Here is a 19,748-nt window from a genome sequence, read left to right on the forward strand (position 1 = left end):
GAAAGAAGGGGATGAATGGAGAGAGGTAAGGGACGCACACTGAAGTCTGGGTTTCTCTTGCACTTCTATATACTCAGCAGGGAAACAGCTAGAAATCCAGCATTAGAATCCACTCCACTTAAGAAGCTTCTAGACCTGCACTGCTTACAGCATGGTCTCATTCCATGGTCAATTTAAATACTCATCAGAAACACCACCAAAGACTCTCTTAAACAGTGGGCCCCACCCTTGATTCTAATTCAGGAGGAGGGGGGAAGGACCTGCATTTCCAACATGGTTCCAAGTGATGCTGCTGCCAGGAGAAGAGGGTACAATGTGCCTGACACCAGTGTTCCCAGGCTCCAGCCCTACCGCTGCTACTTTTCAACTTCTCTTCACATGCTCCTGTCTTCCCTAAGGCTTAGCTCTTTCAATAGTAAAAGACCAAGTGTCTTTAAAATGTCTAGTCATTTGTCAATCCATACTTCTGCAGAATACAATATAAATCAGAAATAGGAAATAAATACAAAACACAATGCCCAAATTAGCACTGACCTGGGGAGATATAAACATGACTTGTAAAAGCACCATAAAAATATCTGTGTTGTTTCTCACTGCTGTACTTGCCTCTGCCTTCCCAGCCTGCACTGCAGACTGGAGCCACCTTTCGGTCACCGTGGTCAACTCATTGCTCATTCCCCAAAGACATGTGCTTCCTTCATGCTGCCACGGCGTTGCTGCTCTATTTCCTAGGTTAACTGTCTTTTGAGTCCTTTCCTGCCTAAAAATGCCAGTCACCAGGCCCAGAGCAAGGGTTAGCTTCTCCGAGAAGCCGCCTTCAGTGCCAACTGAGGCACTGTATACGGCCCTTTAGGAAGCCTTCTCCTACATGAGTTCAAGCTGTTTGCCTGCTACCAAAGCCCAGCTGGGGTCCGCTGACCCAAGAACAGTAAGCTTGAAGGGCTTGAAAGGACACCTGCTGGGAGATGAGTGAGAAGCTACAGTGTAGTTTGCTTAAGGAGGTTCTTATTTATTTATTTATTTATTTATTTATTTATTTATTTTTCAAGACAGGGTTTCTCTGTGTAGCTTTGTAGACTAAGATGGCCTCCAACTCACAGAAATCCGCCTGCCTCTGCCTCCCAGTGCTGGGATTGAAGGCATGCACCACCATGCCTTCAATAGGACTATTTTATTGAGTAAAGTACTATTGCGGTAAATAAGGATCAGGATAAACAAATAGGCCGAATAGATGTTTATTCAGGGAGAAATAACTTACAACCTAGACAGATGAACACCAGGAAATTCAACCCGATCCTCTCCTGTCCGAGTCACGCCAGAAAGAGAGAGCGCCTTCCTGGCCCCCTCCGACCTCCTTCCTCAGGTCCTCTCCGCCCATCGCTCCACCCCCCAGTGGGCGTGGTCAGTGCTACAGAAGGACTACCTCACTACAATTCCCCTTTTAGTCTAAAGAAAAGATTTAGGCTTAATACAAAACTATATACAAAACAGTGAATAACAAGTGTGCTCTAAGAAAAGGAAAATCGAGAACAAAATGACCTACATATCTAGTCCTAGGGTGAGGGCATAATGGAGTTTACAATAGAGTTGTCCTAAGCTGGAAAACGTAAGTCTAGTACCTAATATATCTAACTAGGAAGAGAGAATAATAGTTGTGATAGTTTAATCTTCAACCTCATCAAGACCTGAGAAGGAAAATAACAATACTAGAGTAGACAGGAAATGCGGATGGACAACTTCCAAAAGGTGCAGCAAGGACAGAAACAGCAAGCCACCTGAACAGTCACCCTAGGTCTCACAGCGACGTTGGTACACCCAGATTTGGCTAAGGCCAAGAGAACTTGACAGACCACAACAACAGCAGGGAAATAGAATGGCTGTCTTACCCTGACTTGGCAAGGTCAAGCAGTCTTCTATATTTGTCTCCTGCAAGCACATAGGACTGCATGTCCAAATCAGTGGTCAAGGTGGGGGCAATTCTATGCCCAACAGGCCATTAGCTGAGGCGAGATTGAACTCCAGCAGGAGCAACAACAGTGTCCAACATATTTTCGGGAAAGTGCACGGTGCTGTCAGGAGCAACAGTGTCTCATGTCAATGGAGTACTAATATTAAAACATTTAAATGCCATGTTCTGCATGTCTATGAAGTGATTGAAGATTAAGCATCTATATCTGACTAATCTCATAGGTACAGGAAATGTGAGTGAAGATAATCTGTAATACTCGGGAACTTAGCTAAAAAGACTGATTAAAACTTTCCTGAGTAAAGCAGGAACAAATACTTAAACAATATAACTATTTACATATACCTACATGTAAATCCCTAAAATAGAGGTAGAGTATAAGTGTCAAGACAAGAGGTAGAACTATAAAGGGCAGCAAGATAAATATCCCAAATTGTATCAATATACAAAATGTCTTGAATACAGGAAAAGTATACATACATAGAATATGGTAAAAAATAACTACAGTACTGTCTATGTTTAGGAGATTACTGATAGAGCAGAAATCCTGGCAACCAAAGTCCACATAGAAAACAGAGCACCTGGGGACCCAGACATGAGCAAGAAAGGGCAGGGCCAAGCTCAGCAGTGAGGGCTTACCAGCGGGGTGGCTTCTCTGCATACAGGACTGAGGCAGGGTGGATGTGCAGCTCGTGATCATCACGGATAGTCCTGTGAGACACAATACAATGCAGAGAAGCACACTGTATGCAAAAGGACTTGTAATACTTTACATACTCAAGTACTTTTCCACAAATGTGTTAATACATGTAGATTGAATTTCACACGGACCACGGACAAGACACTGCTCTCTCAACACACCTCCACCAACACTACCACCCGAGGAACCAAGAATAAATTGGGCAAGAGAAGGAAGAGGGCTGGGCGTGGTGGGGCACAGCTGAATCCCAGCTCCCCGGGATCCTGAGTCAGAAGGTCAGGGGCAACTTGGGCAACTTAGTAAGACCTCTTTCTAAAATGAGAAGGTATGAGGTTAGCTCAGCCGCACAGTGCTTGCCTAGCAAGTGCAAGGCCCTGGACTTAATCCCAGTATGGGGGTGGAGCAGCAACTGTGGACACACAGAACAAACCACACAGGAAGAGAATGTTCTACGCACATTTATGATCATGTCTACCTTCTACAGGTTCCCTTTCAAACAATCCCATCCCAACAGAAGCTGAGGTTCCCCAGACCACCTACTGCACAGTTAAACCCTGAGGACACCCTTCAGCAGGAGGCACTGTAACCAGCGAAGGAACAACCGAGGGTTCCACAGACACAAAATGCAGCCCCTGTGCCTGTCTGTGACTTACGGAACAGCCCATTAGGGAAAGCGGCTTCTCTAGAATACCCCACTGTTAATGGTTCCTCTGGAATGCAGGTATGTCACTATAAACCTAAACATGTGTCATGAGCACAGTGGGTATTAGGACTCTCCCAGACAGCAGAGAAAACCGCTGAAGGCTGGATAGCAGACCTCACTCAGTTTTGGAAGGAGGCCTGAAGTCAGGTAGAAGCTGCTCAATTTTGATCTCTGCCAAGCTCTCTGTCTCGTTACCTGTATGCCCCAGAGGAGTGAAACCGTGCTGCATTTGCGAAGAATCCTGACACGATGCACCTCAGCACAGGATCCGGATCACCTTCACAAGACAGTAACAGAAGGCTGGTGAGACCCAGCACCCTGGCCCCACATTCTGCACCCTGGGCTATGAAGCAGAATCCAGGCCCAGCCCCTCCCCAGCTGCCCCGGCCGCCTGAAACCATGTCTGAGCACACTGAACCCTGTGCTGCCATGTCTGACAACTGCCCAGTATCTAAGGCGGCATTCTCCCCCAGCGGCTGTAAAGAAAAGGTAAGCCTGCCCCCATAACTAGGCCTCTCCAAACAATCCCAGGCCAAAAAGGATCGAGACTGAACAGTGAGTTCGGAGCACTGTGGAAACTGCTTTGGAAACTGCTTTTTTTTTGTCCCCCTAATACACAAACTGCGAAAGCACCCTGCCCTGTCTCTGGCTGTCAGCTAGTTTGCAATTTTCCACCACTTCCAAACATTCTGTCCCTTCTTAACTGACATTTCTATTGCTACAGCAAACACATCTTTCATGAATAAAAAACATCTTCATTCACTAGCTCACAGCCATGAGACGAATTCTAAACTACCATGCAGGGGATAATCATGTTTTAATGGCTGAAAATATCCCATTTCAACAGTTCTAAGCCATTTTAACTCACTCAAGTCAAGACAAAATTACAGCGGCAGCCTTTCTTTTCTCAGTGGAACATAAAATAACTATGGATACATATCTTAGTTCTGATGAATTACAATACAGTACACGGGCAAACAGGTCCCTACAGGCAGTGGCCTTACAGGGCTCTCAAATATACATACACACACACACACACACACACACACACACACACACACACACACACACACACACACAAAATCATCTTACTGAATGTTTTGGCAAGGGGGGGCTACGCTATATCCTTCTCTTTTTAATAAATTAAATTTCTACCTGTGTTTTTTATTTCTTCTTTGTTTACCTATCCAACAGGCTCAGTAAAGTGATTCTATAGTAACTAAATTTTTAATTGCATAACTGCTATTAATATATTTCACTGCTCTCTAACCTCCCAGATGCACTGTAATTTACATGCAATTGCTTGTTCTGAGTGTCATTACTGTCCCCAGCAGAGATGCCAAACTTCAAGCCTGCCCTAGATTCTGCCCACCACCCATCCAGATGCAGCTGCTCTCTCCAGCTGGTCAGAATCCCCATATACAACAAGCTTTGTTCTCAGGGGTTATTTCATAAAGGGTAGAAATGCATGTAATAATGTTTTGTGACCCTCATAACTCAGCTTCATAAAATCATTCCTCAGCATTCCATTCCTCTTATTAGGAAGAATTTTAATTCAACATATCCCTCCCCCAGGCAGTGGGTGATAATGACAGGTGAAGACACAGAAGCAGAGGTGAGGCTGTCGTTTATCTGCCAGGCGACAGGACCCTGGTCAGATGCGCTCCAGCTGGCAGTCCTTGTAAGGGCCCTGCTACAGCAGGCACCGTGGGCAAGCTCATATGGATTTCTCCTTCCCTACACTTACTTCTGCCACTTGCCACTGTCATCCATGGTTAGGCCCTGTAGCCTAACACTAACAGGATACCTCTCTTTACTATGCTAGGCTCTCAGTGAACTACACGTTTGTCATTTTCAATCACTTGTTGCTAGTATAAAAGCCAAACATAACTTCCCAGGCCCTGACTCTAACAGGCTTCCCTTAGCCTACTAGGCTCACTCTTTTCCCTCTATACACGGGATAAAAGCAGCTCACATCCCCAGAGTGCAGACAGCATGATGTGAATTAACACTCAACATAGTCAGAGTGCTACCCCGCCTAGCAAACACTGTCAGGCTTCAAATGAACTCAGTGTGCTAAATGAACGCAGACTGCTAAATGAACTCAGTGTGTCACTCCCTACAAGCTGGATCCTGGGTCTTTGACTCTGCTGGCCACGAGCTATGTCATCCTGAAGGTCATGTGACTCCTCCCAGGACCTCCTGCTTCCTCTGTAAACTAAGGACACCATCAACTGCACCTCATACAGTGGGAGACAAAGAGAATGCAGAGACCCCAACATGGTGCAACCTACTGTGGACTCCACAAATGGCCACCACAACCACTGCTACGAGCTAGGACATCTGGTATAGCCATGTTCTGACCTACCTTTGGTGAATATCTAAGCTAAACACATGGTATCTATTTTAGTAACACTTGCATCTGAGGAAAAAAATGCAATTTTCATGCAATATCTATGAATTTCATCCACTTAACAGTAACATTTTGGGGATGTCGAGTTGGCTCAGCAGGAAAAGGCCATTACAGACAAGCCTTAGTACACCTGAGTTCAAAATAATACGGTAGAACAAACCCTCTGTGCCCACCCAACATACACACTTTCAGGGGCAGGAGGATCAGAAGTTCAAGGCCATCCTCAGCTATAGTATGTCTGAGGTCAGCATGTGCTACCTCTCAAAAAAATGTACATTTTTTCAACAACCATCATTATATTAATTATATGTACAATGACAAGCTTTAGAAATTTGGGAGAGAGGGTAACAACAGCCCATGGAATAAAAAACGGATCTACCCACAAAGACACCCAGCCATGTGATTCCACTGAATGGGTGTAGGCAGCTCAAAATGTGAAACTAGCTATAGGTACACAGCCTCCTATCAGCCCAGCATAAGAACTTGAGGAATTAAAATGTGCAAGCAGAGAGGGAAGCCACAGGCAGGGACAAGCCACACCCACCTTCGCTGGACATCTTGGGCACCTGAAACTTGACAAGGAGCTTTTTCAACTGTTCTCTCACAGTGGCAGCTCTGACAAGACCCTTGTAATTCAGGAAATGCTCCTGACACCACTGGGAGCTCTTATTGTGCTGCAGAAGAGAAGACATTCGCCAAGTCAGACGGTAATACCCAATGCCGTCAACAGGGTTACTTCCCTTCCCACTCGCTGCTTTGATGAGTCCTGCCCAACCCCATCTCCAGAGCAGATGGTAACAACCAAGCAAGTTGCCTGCTGGCCCACAGCCCCACTCTTCACACCAGCAAGCTAAGCAGGACTGAGGACAAGCACAGGTCAACCTGAATTCAGGACAAGAGGTCAGCCCGCCTCCCCTTGCTTCTGGGTAACTACTAACTCTCCCCCTCCAATGGGCTTCAGCTTATCTCTTTATTAACTATGGGAAGCAACATAATGTACAGAAGCCATTCTCAAATCCCTATCTGTCCTCAAAGTGGAACTTTTCCTACCAACAGTGTCTAATTGTCTATATCCTTGAGTACAAACTACTACATCACATGTTAAGTTTTTGCAGAGGTAATATACCTCTAGAATTTCATTTTAAGCAAGGGAGGAAAGTTTTCAAATAATTTTTTAACATAATAACATTTTAAAATGTAATCCACACAGGACTTTTTCAGAAGACAACCAGAGAATAATCCAATGCAGACCTATGGATGCATACTCCTGGGGAAGGGCTCATACACTGCCTGTATCTTGAATTTTAACTGATTTCATCTGTATCTCACTTACTGAGTAATCATCCTCAAATCTCTGTTAAAACAAAACTGTGGTGTTTCTCTTTTTAAAATAGGCTAAATTACTGAAATTATAAACTATTACTCTCTTTCCTTTATATTACTTTTAAAAGCTTATATTGCTGTTTAGCTTTAAGTGAGAAATTTAAATTCTATTAATGGCTCTCAGTCCCACAGAATACTCAAAAGGGAAATTAGCACTGCCCATGGCTAACCAGGAGGAGGATATGTGGATACACACAAGCCTCACTGAACATGCTCCCGTGGAAGCTGGAATGCCTTTCAAGATTCAACCCACAGAGTCGTGGTTCTCAGTCCAGTCTGGAAGAACTCCATTCAAATGGTGCCATTCTTTCCTCATACAGTACATATGGGACAGTGGAAGGTCGAGCTGTCAGACAGCCTCAAGCGTAGCAAATAACCAGACAAACAATGGGAAACATCCCTTAGCCTTTCTGGCAATCCTGGCCTCTCCAGCAGGAGGCTGGCAGTCTACCTAACCAGAGAGCAGAGGGGTCTGCCAGCCAGGAATGTATGGACTAACTTCTGATCTTGCTCTCAGGTCGTTAGAGTAGGTGTGTGTGGGGAGGGTCCCCCCAGTGTGGCCGTGCTTACTTTGATAAATGCTTCATACACATTGAGCATGGTGAGATGATCACCCTCCTCCACAGCAAATTTCCGGTGCACTCGAGTCTGTAAAGGATAAAGTTCCATTTAGAAGTTGACTTCCATGAGCCTCTTGTGCTGGGGGACATGGTATACTCAAAGAGGGCTGACAGCTTGATATCCCCATGTCCTCCGACCATGCACTGCTCACCGCCTTCTCTCAGGCTCCCTTTAGACTCACTCCATCCTTGAATTCCTCTTTCTGTGGCAAAGACACTGAATAACACCACTGATTCCCTGGGGTCGAGGGGCAGCAGATACAATACATATGGCAAGGACACAAGTCATTTACTTCAGAACTTTATCCTTGAACCAATGCCACATAATCAAACGCCTCCCTGCCTCCCTTGCCCACAACAGACTTTTATCCAATACCACTGTTGATCAAGCCCTGTTCTAAGCATCTGGATGCAGTAATGAATAAACGGTGGTGGAAGGAAGGCATTAAACTAAATAAAAAAGCAGAACTCACAATGTACAAGAGGTTAGAAGCAAGATCTGCAAAAGGGGGAACTGCCACATTAGACATGGAGTTTTACACTTTCACTCTTTTACAGAGTCGCCTTCATGAGACAGGATCTTAAAAGGTTAACCAAAGGGACAACAGACAAAACCACTTGGGCGCAGGTGACAGAATCTACCTTCACAGTGTACAGGAAGGTATCTAACCATGCTTGTGAAATCTTCCCACAATACATAGCACACTCACTCAACTGCAATCTAGGATCTTTGACACAACCGTCTGCAGCAGCTTCTAGGTGAGCTTTGACAGAAATGCGCAAAAGAGCAGTGAGGAGCTTGGGAAAAGCGGGACTTACTGCCTGAGCCTTCTGGTTTGAGGGAAACACAAAGACATTCTGGATCTGCATCATGGCAGCAATGCTCAGAACCTCCTGAGAACAGCCGAAGTTCCCTACAACACAAAGGGTGTGTCTGCAAATAGACAATGTAGCAGCAAGGATTGATGGGCATTTCCTAATGTTTTCCTTGTACTATGCTGTAAAATGTAAAATAAGTTCATATTTTATAACTCTTGTTCCAAGTCCCTAGCATATGAGTACTTACCAAGCCATGAATGGCCCCATGATGCCAGCCAGGGTAAGGTCACACTGGCCTGTCACCAAGGACAGGTCAGAGGCATGCCTGCTCCCTCCCTCTATGTGGACAGCTGGAGTCAGGTAAAAGCATAGAGGGGAAAGGGAAGGGTGTTTAGGGTGTCCCTCCTACTGTCTTTCCACTCCTGGCCCATCTGTGGGGTGGCCTGCCTCTCCCAAGTCCTCCTCTGCTCTGGGCACAAGCCTACAGCACCAGGTGACCAGGACAGCATCCTGCACTGCTGCTGATGTGCTGCTGCCTCCAGAGAACAGATTCTGCAGCAGCTCTTTAACCAGGACACTAGACAAAGCAAACTGCACTCCTGCCTGGCCCCCCACTGCTCCCTGCCTGAAGCATAATGGAGCCTGTTCTAGCTGCACTTAGAATCCATCCCTCAGGGAAGGTGAGCTTCTCAGAGCTAACTTTCCCCATGCTGCCTTTAAAGCATGCCTTCATAAACTGCCACTTGATATAACAGGAGCTTTCCCAGGGTGGGGGAGGCAGCTCCTATACTACCAAAATGCTTATAACTAAAGAAACAGGCCTTGTCCTAACTCAACATCCTCACAAAACTCGGCAGAGAAACAAACTAACTCTATGTGTTGCTTTAGAATGTAAAGTCATGCAGCCACTGCAGCATACGGTGTGATGATTTCTCAGACAGTTAAAGTTAGCACAGCCATTCTGGAAAATACATGGATGTTCCTCAGAAACCTAAACAGAACGGCCACATGATCCAGCAACTTTGCTTCTATGTACACCCAAAAGAACTGAAATTGGTATGTGGGAGGAAAGCCACACTGGTGTCCACTGCAGTGGACAGAAATGGAGAAGTAGCAGAGGAATGCTTACAGACAACATGACGCAAACAATGGGATACTTATTACACAATCTTTAAGAAAAGCAAATTCTGTCACTCAAGACTATGCAGATGGCAGTGCAATATGTTAGGCCCAGTAAGTATGCCACGCACAGGGCACACACTATACAATTTAGTTACACAGGGAAACAGAGTGGAAAGGACCAGGAAGGCAAGCAGTGATGAAGATTGGAGATGTTGCTTAAAGGACACAGTTTCAGGCTGGAGGGGTGAGTTTTAGTGATCTAACATTATGATCAAATTGCTAAGACAAGTCCATAATATAATGATGTAGTGATGGGCTAATTACCTGGACAGAAGCTTTCCACTATGTAAGTATCAAACATTACACCATGTCTTATAAATACACGTTTCATCGTCAGTCAAAAATAAATACTTTATTGCTGCTGTCACTTTTTAAAGCAAATTGGTCCCTCTTCCTTTGGCACACACAATTCAGGGAAATGAGTTCTTTGGAAACAAAACAAAGTCAAAAGGAGCTGTCAGGCTCCACCCACCTGATTCCAACAGCATCTTGGCAAACATGGGGTTCAAAGGGAACTCTGCGATTCTCATGCCAAGCGGCTCAGTTAGGCGACAGTCTTTGTCCAGGCCTGTCAGAAGAGTGGAAGAATCAGAAGGAATGTACCACTGTGTTGGAAGAGGAACAGTAGTTGTGAGAATAAAAGATGACTAAGCCCAGCCTGACACAAGCCAACACATTAAAAGAGAAGAGTCAAACTGAGCTCAATGTCCAATTTTAAAAGCTGCTGCTTCTAATGAACTCCATTCGAGGACTTCACTACTGAAAGCAGCCCTCACGTCCTCCTGCTCCCTCTCTCTCCATCCCGCAGGATGCTCCACAGAAACTACCCGCCCTCTGTGGGGACTGACATGGCCTCTGTCTACCCCCCAGCAGCGACTGATGCTGCTGCCCGCCGCCTCCTCACTACTCTCCCCCAGACCCTATGGCATGGGCCCCACTTTCTCACCTTCTGGATCTTACTCTATAGCTGAGACCTGACATGCCACAAATATGCCAAGACAGTGCCTCAAATCCTGCTCTGCTCACACCACATGAGCAATCACAAGGCTGCCACTCTGAATCTGAACCCTGGCCCTGTCCTCTCTGGACTGAACTAGACAAAGTTCTCCATTCTTCCACCACTATCCCTTCCCCATAGGCCTCTCTGCCAATCCCCAGTATCAGGCACAGGATCCCACGATACAGCTGACCATTTCACCCATCAAAATAACTGCTTCAAAATCTTCGAATGAGACAGAAAAGTTATGTTCTTTCTGTTCCAACGTACTGTCTGTTTTGAAACTAGAGCTTCCCCCAACACCTTCCAGAGTGTTTATATTGGTGAGGACAGAGTCTGCCCACTATTCTACTTTGAGAGCAACCCTTCCAGAGGACAAACGACACACAATGAGCAGGAAGGTTCTCAATACTGTAAGTCATCAGAGACATGAAAATCAAAACTATCAGATACCATTTCACATCCACAAGCTCAGCTGTGATTCAAAACGACAGACAATAACAACTGTTGGCAACACTGTAGAAAAAGTGGTGGAGGGACGTCCATCGAAAACTCACATGCTGATGATCACAGCAGCATTATTTACACTGACCAAAAAGACACAACTCACAACATCCACCAGCTAATGAATAGGAAAAAAAAAAAAATATATATATATATATATATATATATATCACTGCATGGTATGTCCATACACATTAAGCAGTAAAAACAAATGCTAAACTGAAACGTGCTACAAGTGATGCATAGGTAGTCTTGGAAAGAGCTAAGTAAAAGAAGCCAATCTCCAAAGTCAACCTAAGACTCCATTTCTAAGCAATGATGAAACTAGGTAAATCCATAGAGACTACAGGTTAGTGCTTGCCTGGAGCCAAGAAGGCAGGAATGGAGAGTGTACTCTAAAAGACACACATTTTCTTATGGAACGATGAAAATGTTCTAAAATTGGATTGTACTGAAGACAACACAACACTTTGACACCAAAAGCTCTTGAACACTATGATGTGAACTTTAATAAAACTATTTTTAAAAGACTCAAGACAAAATTCAGGGCAAAGGCTCCACTAAAACTTCCTAACAAACTCAATCCCCCACTCACAAAAGCTCCCCAGAGGACACCACTTACAGGCACGGTACATAGAAGAGACAGTACCTCCCAAGCTGCCACCATTTTCCCTGAGACACACACTGTGTTTTCAAACAAACCAACAGGGCTTCCTCCAAAGAACAGAGCACTCTTGCCCAAATAGTACCCCAGGCTGCTACCTGCCCAATTCCCATGGGGAACTCAGGGATGAAATGAAGGGGATTTTGGAATGGGGCTAGGAAAGAAAAAGGGGTCTACGAACAAGAACCGGTGTCTATGGAGATCTGCCAGTCTCTGGTGACTCTTCAAGAGTGGCCCAGGTGATGGCTGAAGGGACTCTAGCCAGTCCAAGCACAGCAAACATGGCTCTGGCAGGCCTTGCCCTTCTCCCCCACTCCCTCTGCCTTGCTAAAAACCATTAGATCACATCCCTGAAGCTAACCCACAAGGTCTGTCTCTTATTTGGCCACTTCCTCCTCCTGAGGCTGACTACCAAAGTCCAGCTATCAAGGTATTAAAGTCCAGCAATCAGAAGCCCCCTTTGGCTCACCTTATTAACTTGCCCAATTAAAACGAAACACATTTTAATTGGTTTCCTAATATTCCTTTTACTTTTATAGCTGCTACTCGCCTAAGGGCCACATATGTATCCCCTCTAAGCCAAATACGCCTTGACCCTCTCTCTTGTTCCTTTCCCTGTCTCCCTTGCCCTCTATCTCCTGTCTTTGTCTCTTAATCCCCACCTCTGGGGTAAATAAATCTCCTTTGTGTTGAGAACTTGGTCTTGGGGGTCCTGAGCCATCCACAATTTCTGCCGCACTTTATAAATCATCATATTATCCCTGAGTTACTTTTGTCTAATTTCTATTTCAAAAGAGTAACTGTCACTAAAGAATTTATACACATTGGGAGGAACAATCCCATTCCTAAAGACTCTAAGAAGTCTATGTGAATCCGGCTACCTATTACCATATAAGAGAACACATGAGAAATGGGCATACCGCCAAGAGCGTAGAGTAACTCCAAGGCTTGAACCATCGACTGTGCTGGCGGGGGCTGTAAAACACAAGAAAGTCCTCCTAAATTAGTTTCTTTGCCAAAGATCCGAAAACTGTAATCACTGTGCCTCACTCTCCCTCTATCACATCCCATCCTCCCAGTCTCCGTGCTGCTGGTACCTTAAAATGTGCCTGCCACCTTTGTAGCATCCTGGGCAATGCTTTCTTCATGACTTAACTGCTTTTCAAGCTGCTCTCCCTCATGCCCCCTCCATCAGCAAGGCAGCCCCCTACTTTAAACCACCCCTTCACTACCCTCAGCTTCCCTCAGCCTTCTCCTGTACTGGGAGCTACAAATCCTACAGCACAGGTAGAAGAGAACTAACTTCTACTGCCCAGGCCTTGCTAATGGCGAGCTAGTAACACGTCCAAACTGCTGAAAATGCAGAGGACACTGACACTGCAGAGCGCAACAAGGCTCACACTGTGCCCTTCAGTGGGTGCTGACACCTCTTTCCTGACCTCTAAAATCCTCACTGAGCACCTCTGGGTGCCAGGCTTCAGTGGTCCCTTCCAGGGACTCAGTTCCTAGTAAGCCAGACAACAAGATCAGTACCTTTCCAGACTGCACTGCCTCTCCTCTGAATCTGCAGAGCAACAACTGCACTCCAAACAGCCAAGTGATTTAACTCAATTTCACAGATGAGGAAAGTAATGATAAGAAAAGGACATTTGGGCAAGGCTTCGCAGCACTTGATGGCAGGTCAGAAGCTAAACTGTGGTCTTTTAGCCATTGTCTGCCAAAGAACAAAATCAAGCCTCTAAAAGATCTAGTGATGGACTATATTGTCTTTACGGTGTGGAACCTACATCTCATTGGCTACACAGAGGGGAGCCAAAATCACTGCATGCAAGTCACACAGCTGGTGAACCAAGCCCTCAAGTACCACTGCATTCTTTAGAGGCAATGTGCGCACTGGCTCAGCGGAGCTTATGCATGTGGAGAGCTACTGTGAGAAAGTAAAACACCATGTTAGTGCGTCCGGGTTCCTGTGGGTGGGCACAGTCTTGTCCTGTCTTCTCCTGCTCTGTCTCTTGCACTCACTCTGTCTCTTGCTCCAGGGATTACTTGGGATCACTACTCAATACCTCACTACTGTCACACTCTACAAAGAAGTCAATTCTTCTATAAGTGGGCAGATGACAAATACCCATGAGCCAGTCAGCCATGCATCAGAAGCTTACAGAAGGTCATTTCCACTCCCATAACTTGCCTCAGGAAATCATCAGAGATACCATGAGCCACAGGATCTTCCCAAAGCCTTGAGTACCCTCAGCATTGACACTCTACAGCCAGGCCCACTCATACCTTCTGGGTCTGGTGATAGCTCACATAGGAGGAATGGCCCTTCCTTTGTCTCTCTGAGCACTGGTCAAGCTGCCTTGTGATTACTCACTCATTTACTTTTCTCTGCCCCAGAAGAAAGGACAGGGAATACAGAGGTAGAGGAACTCTGGTCCTCTGGCTGCCAGTTTGGCCCACACCCTGCACAGGACCAAGTGGTATATGGTATTTTAGCTGAGAGGGGAAGAAAGAAGATGGCATGCCCAACCAGTGTCTGCACACACACCCCCATGAGCTCCTCAGCAAGAGGCAAGACTTACAGACATGAAGTGGAACCTGAGGACATTGTCAATCCCTAGGGCTTTTAGCTGCAGGATCACAGGGGCCAAATTGCTGCGCTGCATCTCAGGGACAGTGGACTGCGGTAACTGGTCAAAGGCATCCTCTAAGAACAGGAAATCAGAAATGGATCAAATGTGACAGTCATATGCACCCACATGCCAGCATATGTCTTCCTTCTCTGCCTTGAGCAAGAGTTTTGTGATTCTGGGACCAGATGCAACAACACCACGATACAAAGTTGTTTTACCATTATAATCAAAAGTATATTGAAAAACATATTTGAATATAAACCCTTTTACATATTTATACTATACTTCTATTTATATTTATACATTTATAGATGAAAACTACCCCTTTAAAAAGCATGTTACTTTACTTCAGAGTGGTGATACTTTTCAATTATCTTTTTTGTCAGTGACATAATCAACCAGAGCAGCAAGCATCCAGGTCCAGTTACTGTTAACTCTGCTTAGGGTAGAGTGTGTCAAGGAAGCAATAAGAGCGCAAAATAAGCAAAGAACAATGTAAAATAAATCACCAGAACTTCCACCAGAACCTGACAAACGCGCTAATTACAAAGAGCAGAAATTGTACAAACCTAGCTTTTAAATCAAGGAGCTGAATGCAGTGTCACACCCAGGATCCTGTACTTGCATGTCCCACGGGAACAAAAGGAGAACTCAAACAGGAGAAAGCACCCCAAGGCAGAGAGACGGGGGGAGGGGGGAGGACAGAGTCAGGGGAGGACTAGACCAAAGGGTGGGAGAAAGGACAGGAAGGCATGAAATTTTTTTTGTTTGTTTGTTTTTGTTTTTTTTGTGTATACTTAGAAAGCCTGTGGATTATACACCAAATCCTCCCACATAAGTCAACACTGTGCACACCCTTCTTAAACACTAGCATCATCAAGTCTCCATTTAGACCAGAAAGCTTAGTTAACTCAAGAGGAAAATAAATTACAGCAAAGTCTACTGGAGAAACACTATCTAAGAAAACAGACAACCAATATTCTAGACTGTGTGACATAAATTGGCAAATGCATGGGTCTAGCCAGAAGGTTCTAGATGGCAGAGAACAGCAGGAAAGAAAGTTCTTTAGTTTTAAGAACACTATATAGTACTGTTACCAGGATAACCACATTCCCCAAGAGCACCACTGGCCAAGGCAGAAACAATTCATAAAAGACAGGCTGGTCTTACTGAGAAGATGCTGAGGAAAGAAGGTGTTGATGCTCAGGGATGAAGATGTGATGGCACTCAGAAGCTACAGAGGCCCCAGCCACAGGCAACGCCCCCAGGGGTGAAGAGCAGAAAACAGACCCCACAAGGAGCAGATGCTCCTTCCATGGACCACTGGAGGCTCAGGAAAGAGGAGAACAGAGGCTGGGGAAAGCCTCTACAGAGGCTGCCATGAGTATCAGGAGGACCTGCTGGACAAAGACAGACAAGCCCAAGGCATCTAAGGTATGAGTGCCGGAAATGGGAAGCAGAGGGTGTGTCTAAGAACTGAGCTGAGGAAAAGTCTGGAAAACTAAATGATCTGAGTAAGGAACAGCTGTACACTCTGAAAAGTCAGCTCAGACTCTGAAGGCTGGGCACTAACACACTGGGCACTGCTCCTGGCCCTTCCCAACCACACACATGCTAAAGCGGCTAGGACTAAAAACTCAGTGACCTTTCACCCAAATCCACCTGCTGTGCTTTAATTCAAGTCCTATCACATGATTTCTCTGACACATCAGATGCAGGTACCCACTTCCACTTTAATTAATTTGAATTGGAGCTAGAGTGATGGCTTAGTGGTTAAGAGCACTGGCTGTATTTGCAGAGAACCCAGGTTCAGTTCCCCAGAACCTAAATGGCAGGTCAGAATCATCTGCAATTCCCATTGTAGAGACATGCAACACCCTCTTCCTACCCCCTCAGGTACCAGGCACAGGCGCATGTGCATGTGCACACACGCACATGCACACAGACACACACAGATACACACACACACACACACACACACACACACACACACACACACAGAAAGAGAGAGAGAAAGAGAGAGAGAGAGAGAGATGCAGGCAAAAGACCCAAAGTAAAATTACATAAAACTAAAAGTAATAACTTGAGTTGTTGGGAATGGTGGTGCACACCTTTAAATTCCAGTACTTGGAGGCAAAGGTAGGAGATCTCTGAGTCTGAGGCCAGCCGGGGCTGCAGAGACCCTGCCTCAAAAATAAACAAATAAAACTTGAGTTAACTTTTAAAAGTTAAACACACAATTACTAATACTTATAACTGCAATTCCTCAAGGAATTAAAGGTTTCTCTGCAGATGGCAAGTCCGCACACACACTTAAACCCAGCACCACCCCTGCAGCCTCAGAAAAACAGTGTAGATGATAAACAGCCTGTGTGTATGTACATAAAGGACTCTTCCTCAATAATCCTATTCCCTCTCCCTAGTGTTCCGAAACCCATCTCCAGCGCCCCACCCGCTCCACTTGGACAGAATGGGCTGCCGTGGAGACCAGGCTCAAACACTGCCTGGGCTTCAAGTACTCCCTGTCCTCAGCTCCCAGCAGGGGAGAATGCACCCTCTCTGCTTCAAAGGTCCCCTTTCCTCTAAAGCCACTCATCACACAGGGCATGGTGATCCTCTCCTGGGTCTGCCTCTACCACCATACCACCCACACTGTAGCCACAGTCTTACTGAGCCCTAGGTCCCCAGGCCCTGATGACACCCGTGCTGAAAAAGAGGAGGGCTAGGTGGGACGCTCAAGGCTAGTGAGGCCCTGAGTTCCATAGCCCACAGAGGAAAAGAGAGAAAGCGAGGCAGATGCACATCAAGGACTGTATAAGGATGATGGTAACAGGAAAAGAAAGAAAAATACATGGCAGGGCTGAGCCCTCAGATTCTTAAGCAACTGCAGGTAGATACCCGATAGATAGAGGAGGGAGTTAATGGCTTGGAAATTCCATCTGCACACTAGGAAGGTATGTACGGAGGCAAGGCATGGGGGTGGGGCCTCAGCACCACTCCCAAAGAAAGAGACACACAGAGAAACCACAGCTCTGGAACATCGAGGTACCTGTGCTTCCCAGTGTCAGCAGGCTGAGAAGCAAGCTCATTAAAGGCCTGGACTGTCTACCAGAATCTCACTCTGTGCCCTCAGAACCTAGTATGGCTCGTGATACACAGAGTGAGCCAATGATCTCTTGTCCGTCTGTGGTGAGTCTCAGAGCCAGCCTCGGCCAGTGGGGAGTCCTGGCAAAGAAGGCAAGAAGCGGCGGGGACCCTGGGAAGGAGGGCTGGATCCAAAGCCCAGGCTGCTGTAAGGAAATCCAAAGTTGCTGTGAAACACCACACATACCTGTATAAAGGCGATAACACTTTCCCGAGCGGTTGCGTCCGCCACGTCCTGCCCTCTGGTTGGCAGATGCCTGAGACACTGGTACCACCACCAAGCATTCAATAGCTGTCTTGGGGTTGTAGGCTCGAAGCTTCATAAAGCCACAGTCAATCACATACACAATGCCACTGATTGTGATGGAAGTTTCTGCCACATTGGTGGCCACAATCACCTACCAAAAAGAGAAAGAAAGCTAGTCGGTTCTTTAAAGATTTTTAAGCTTAAAAGTCCTAAGATATTTTGACATTTCAAACATTATGCTGCCAGGGAGGAGTTAAAGAGTCACGACACCAGGTAGAAATGTCCCAGTTCTACAACCATACACAGCTCCCTCAAGATCCTGAGCCTTCCTTCCTCACCTACATAGTGGGGCCACCGCCTTCCTAGGGTCGTCGAGGGAAGAAGATCCAAACAAAAAGAGATTAGAACCTAACACTGAGCACACGGTAAGTTCTTAAGGCCTGTTTTCTCTCTTGCACAACCAAACAGCCATCTTGTACAAACCCTCACAGCACACTACCTACTATGGAGTTTAGACCTACTGTATAGAAATAGCATCTACTTATTCACGTAACTATTTCTAGGCTCCGTCCACATTTGACCAAGTGCTGTTTAAGGTGCTAGGAATGTACACTGGAGGAGAAAAAGCCCTGCTCTCCAGAGTACAAGCTCTAGTACACTGGAACCACCTCCAACAGGCAGATAACTTCAGAGAATAGCGGGTACCAGGGAGAAATAACACTGTGCTATTATATGCTACATAGTACGGATTACACATTGTATAACAAAGTCTCCCCTTCGAATTGCTATCCAGAGAAAACACCCCAGAAAGATGAATGTGAGCTGAGACCAACTAACAGGAACTGGCCAGCCCTACAGAGACCAGAGAGAAGTGTCACAGGAAGGAGGTACTGCCAACACAGCCACTGTGCAAGGAGCTCAGGGACAGTGTGGGGCCCAGCTAGTGTGCAGCACTCTCTAGCCACTATGCATACCTGCCAGCTGTCCCTGCCAGGTTTGACGAAGCTGGGGCCAGGTATATAAAACACACATAACTTTTCTCAAGCACTTCACATTTTATAAAATCATTGCATGAAAATAGTCCTATTTTTATATAGTAGAAGGTTACAATTTTATACTATAAGGCCTTCTATCTAAGTTACTGCTGAGGCAGGTGAAATGGTGCAGTGGGTAAGGGTACCTGCTGTCAACCTCGAGGATCTGAGTTCAATCCCTGAGGCCCATAAGGTGGAAGAAAAGACCTGACCCCCGCAAGTACACTGACCTCCACATGCACGAATGGCACGTATGTGCCCTGTCCCCACCCCACATAAAAAAAATGTAATAAAAAATGTTTAATTACACACAGTTTACAGCTAGAAAATTTGAGACCTAAAGCTAAGTAACTTAGGGCAAGGCATATAGCAAGTTAAGGGTAAAACATAGCCTGTGGATTGTCCGACCGCAGTTCATGTGTGACTGGGCAAGTTCAGACCGTTCCATGCCAAATGGTCTGAAGCTGGGAGTGGGTCCAGAGACCCAGACCATCCCTCACCTGCGTGACTCTGAGCCACCGGCCCTGTACTCCACATCTAGGAAACGAGAACGGAAAAGGAGAGGCAGAAAGCAAGCTCCTGGTTCCTCCCATCCAATGCTTCTTCCCACCACACCCATCCTCAACTTAATTTCAAGACTGAATGTTTGACTAATTTAAACTTGGCTCTGAAGGCAAACTGGATTAGGAACCACGGCTAGTAACTTTATCTAGTTCTAACTGACCACAATCCACCATGA

At 45.8% G+C, this 19,748-nt stretch overlaps 1 protein-coding gene across 1 annotated transcript in view; it reads right to left on the reverse strand.

Moving 5' to 3' along the window:
- The window catches only part of Dhx35 (DEAH-box helicase 35), a 58,887-nt gene that overhangs the window by 4,707 nt on the left and 34,432 nt on the right, over positions 1-19,748 (reverse strand). Inside the window, exons 12-20 of the mRNA XM_051187387.1 lie at positions 17,916-18,126; positions 14,534-14,658; positions 12,872-12,926; positions 10,259-10,354; positions 8,605-8,699; positions 7,736-7,813; positions 6,327-6,456; positions 3,565-3,646; positions 2,606-2,677 (exon numbers count right to left, since the gene is read on the reverse strand). Of these exons, the coding sequence (XP_051043344.1) occupies positions 2,606-2,677; positions 3,565-3,646; positions 6,327-6,456; positions 7,736-7,813; positions 8,605-8,699; positions 10,259-10,354; positions 12,872-12,926; positions 14,534-14,658; positions 17,916-18,126 (944 nt within the window). The remainder of the gene's footprint in view (positions 1-2,605; positions 2,678-3,564; positions 3,647-6,326; positions 6,457-7,735; positions 7,814-8,604; positions 8,700-10,258; positions 10,355-12,871; positions 12,927-14,533; positions 14,659-17,915; positions 18,127-19,748) is intronic.

The sequence above is a fragment of the Phodopus roborovskii genome, unplaced genomic scaffold (genome assembly GCF_943737965.1).
Source record: "Phodopus roborovskii unplaced genomic scaffold, PHOROB, whole genome shotgun sequence".
Lineage (NCBI taxonomy): Eukaryota > Metazoa > Chordata > Mammalia > Rodentia > Cricetidae > Phodopus > Phodopus roborovskii.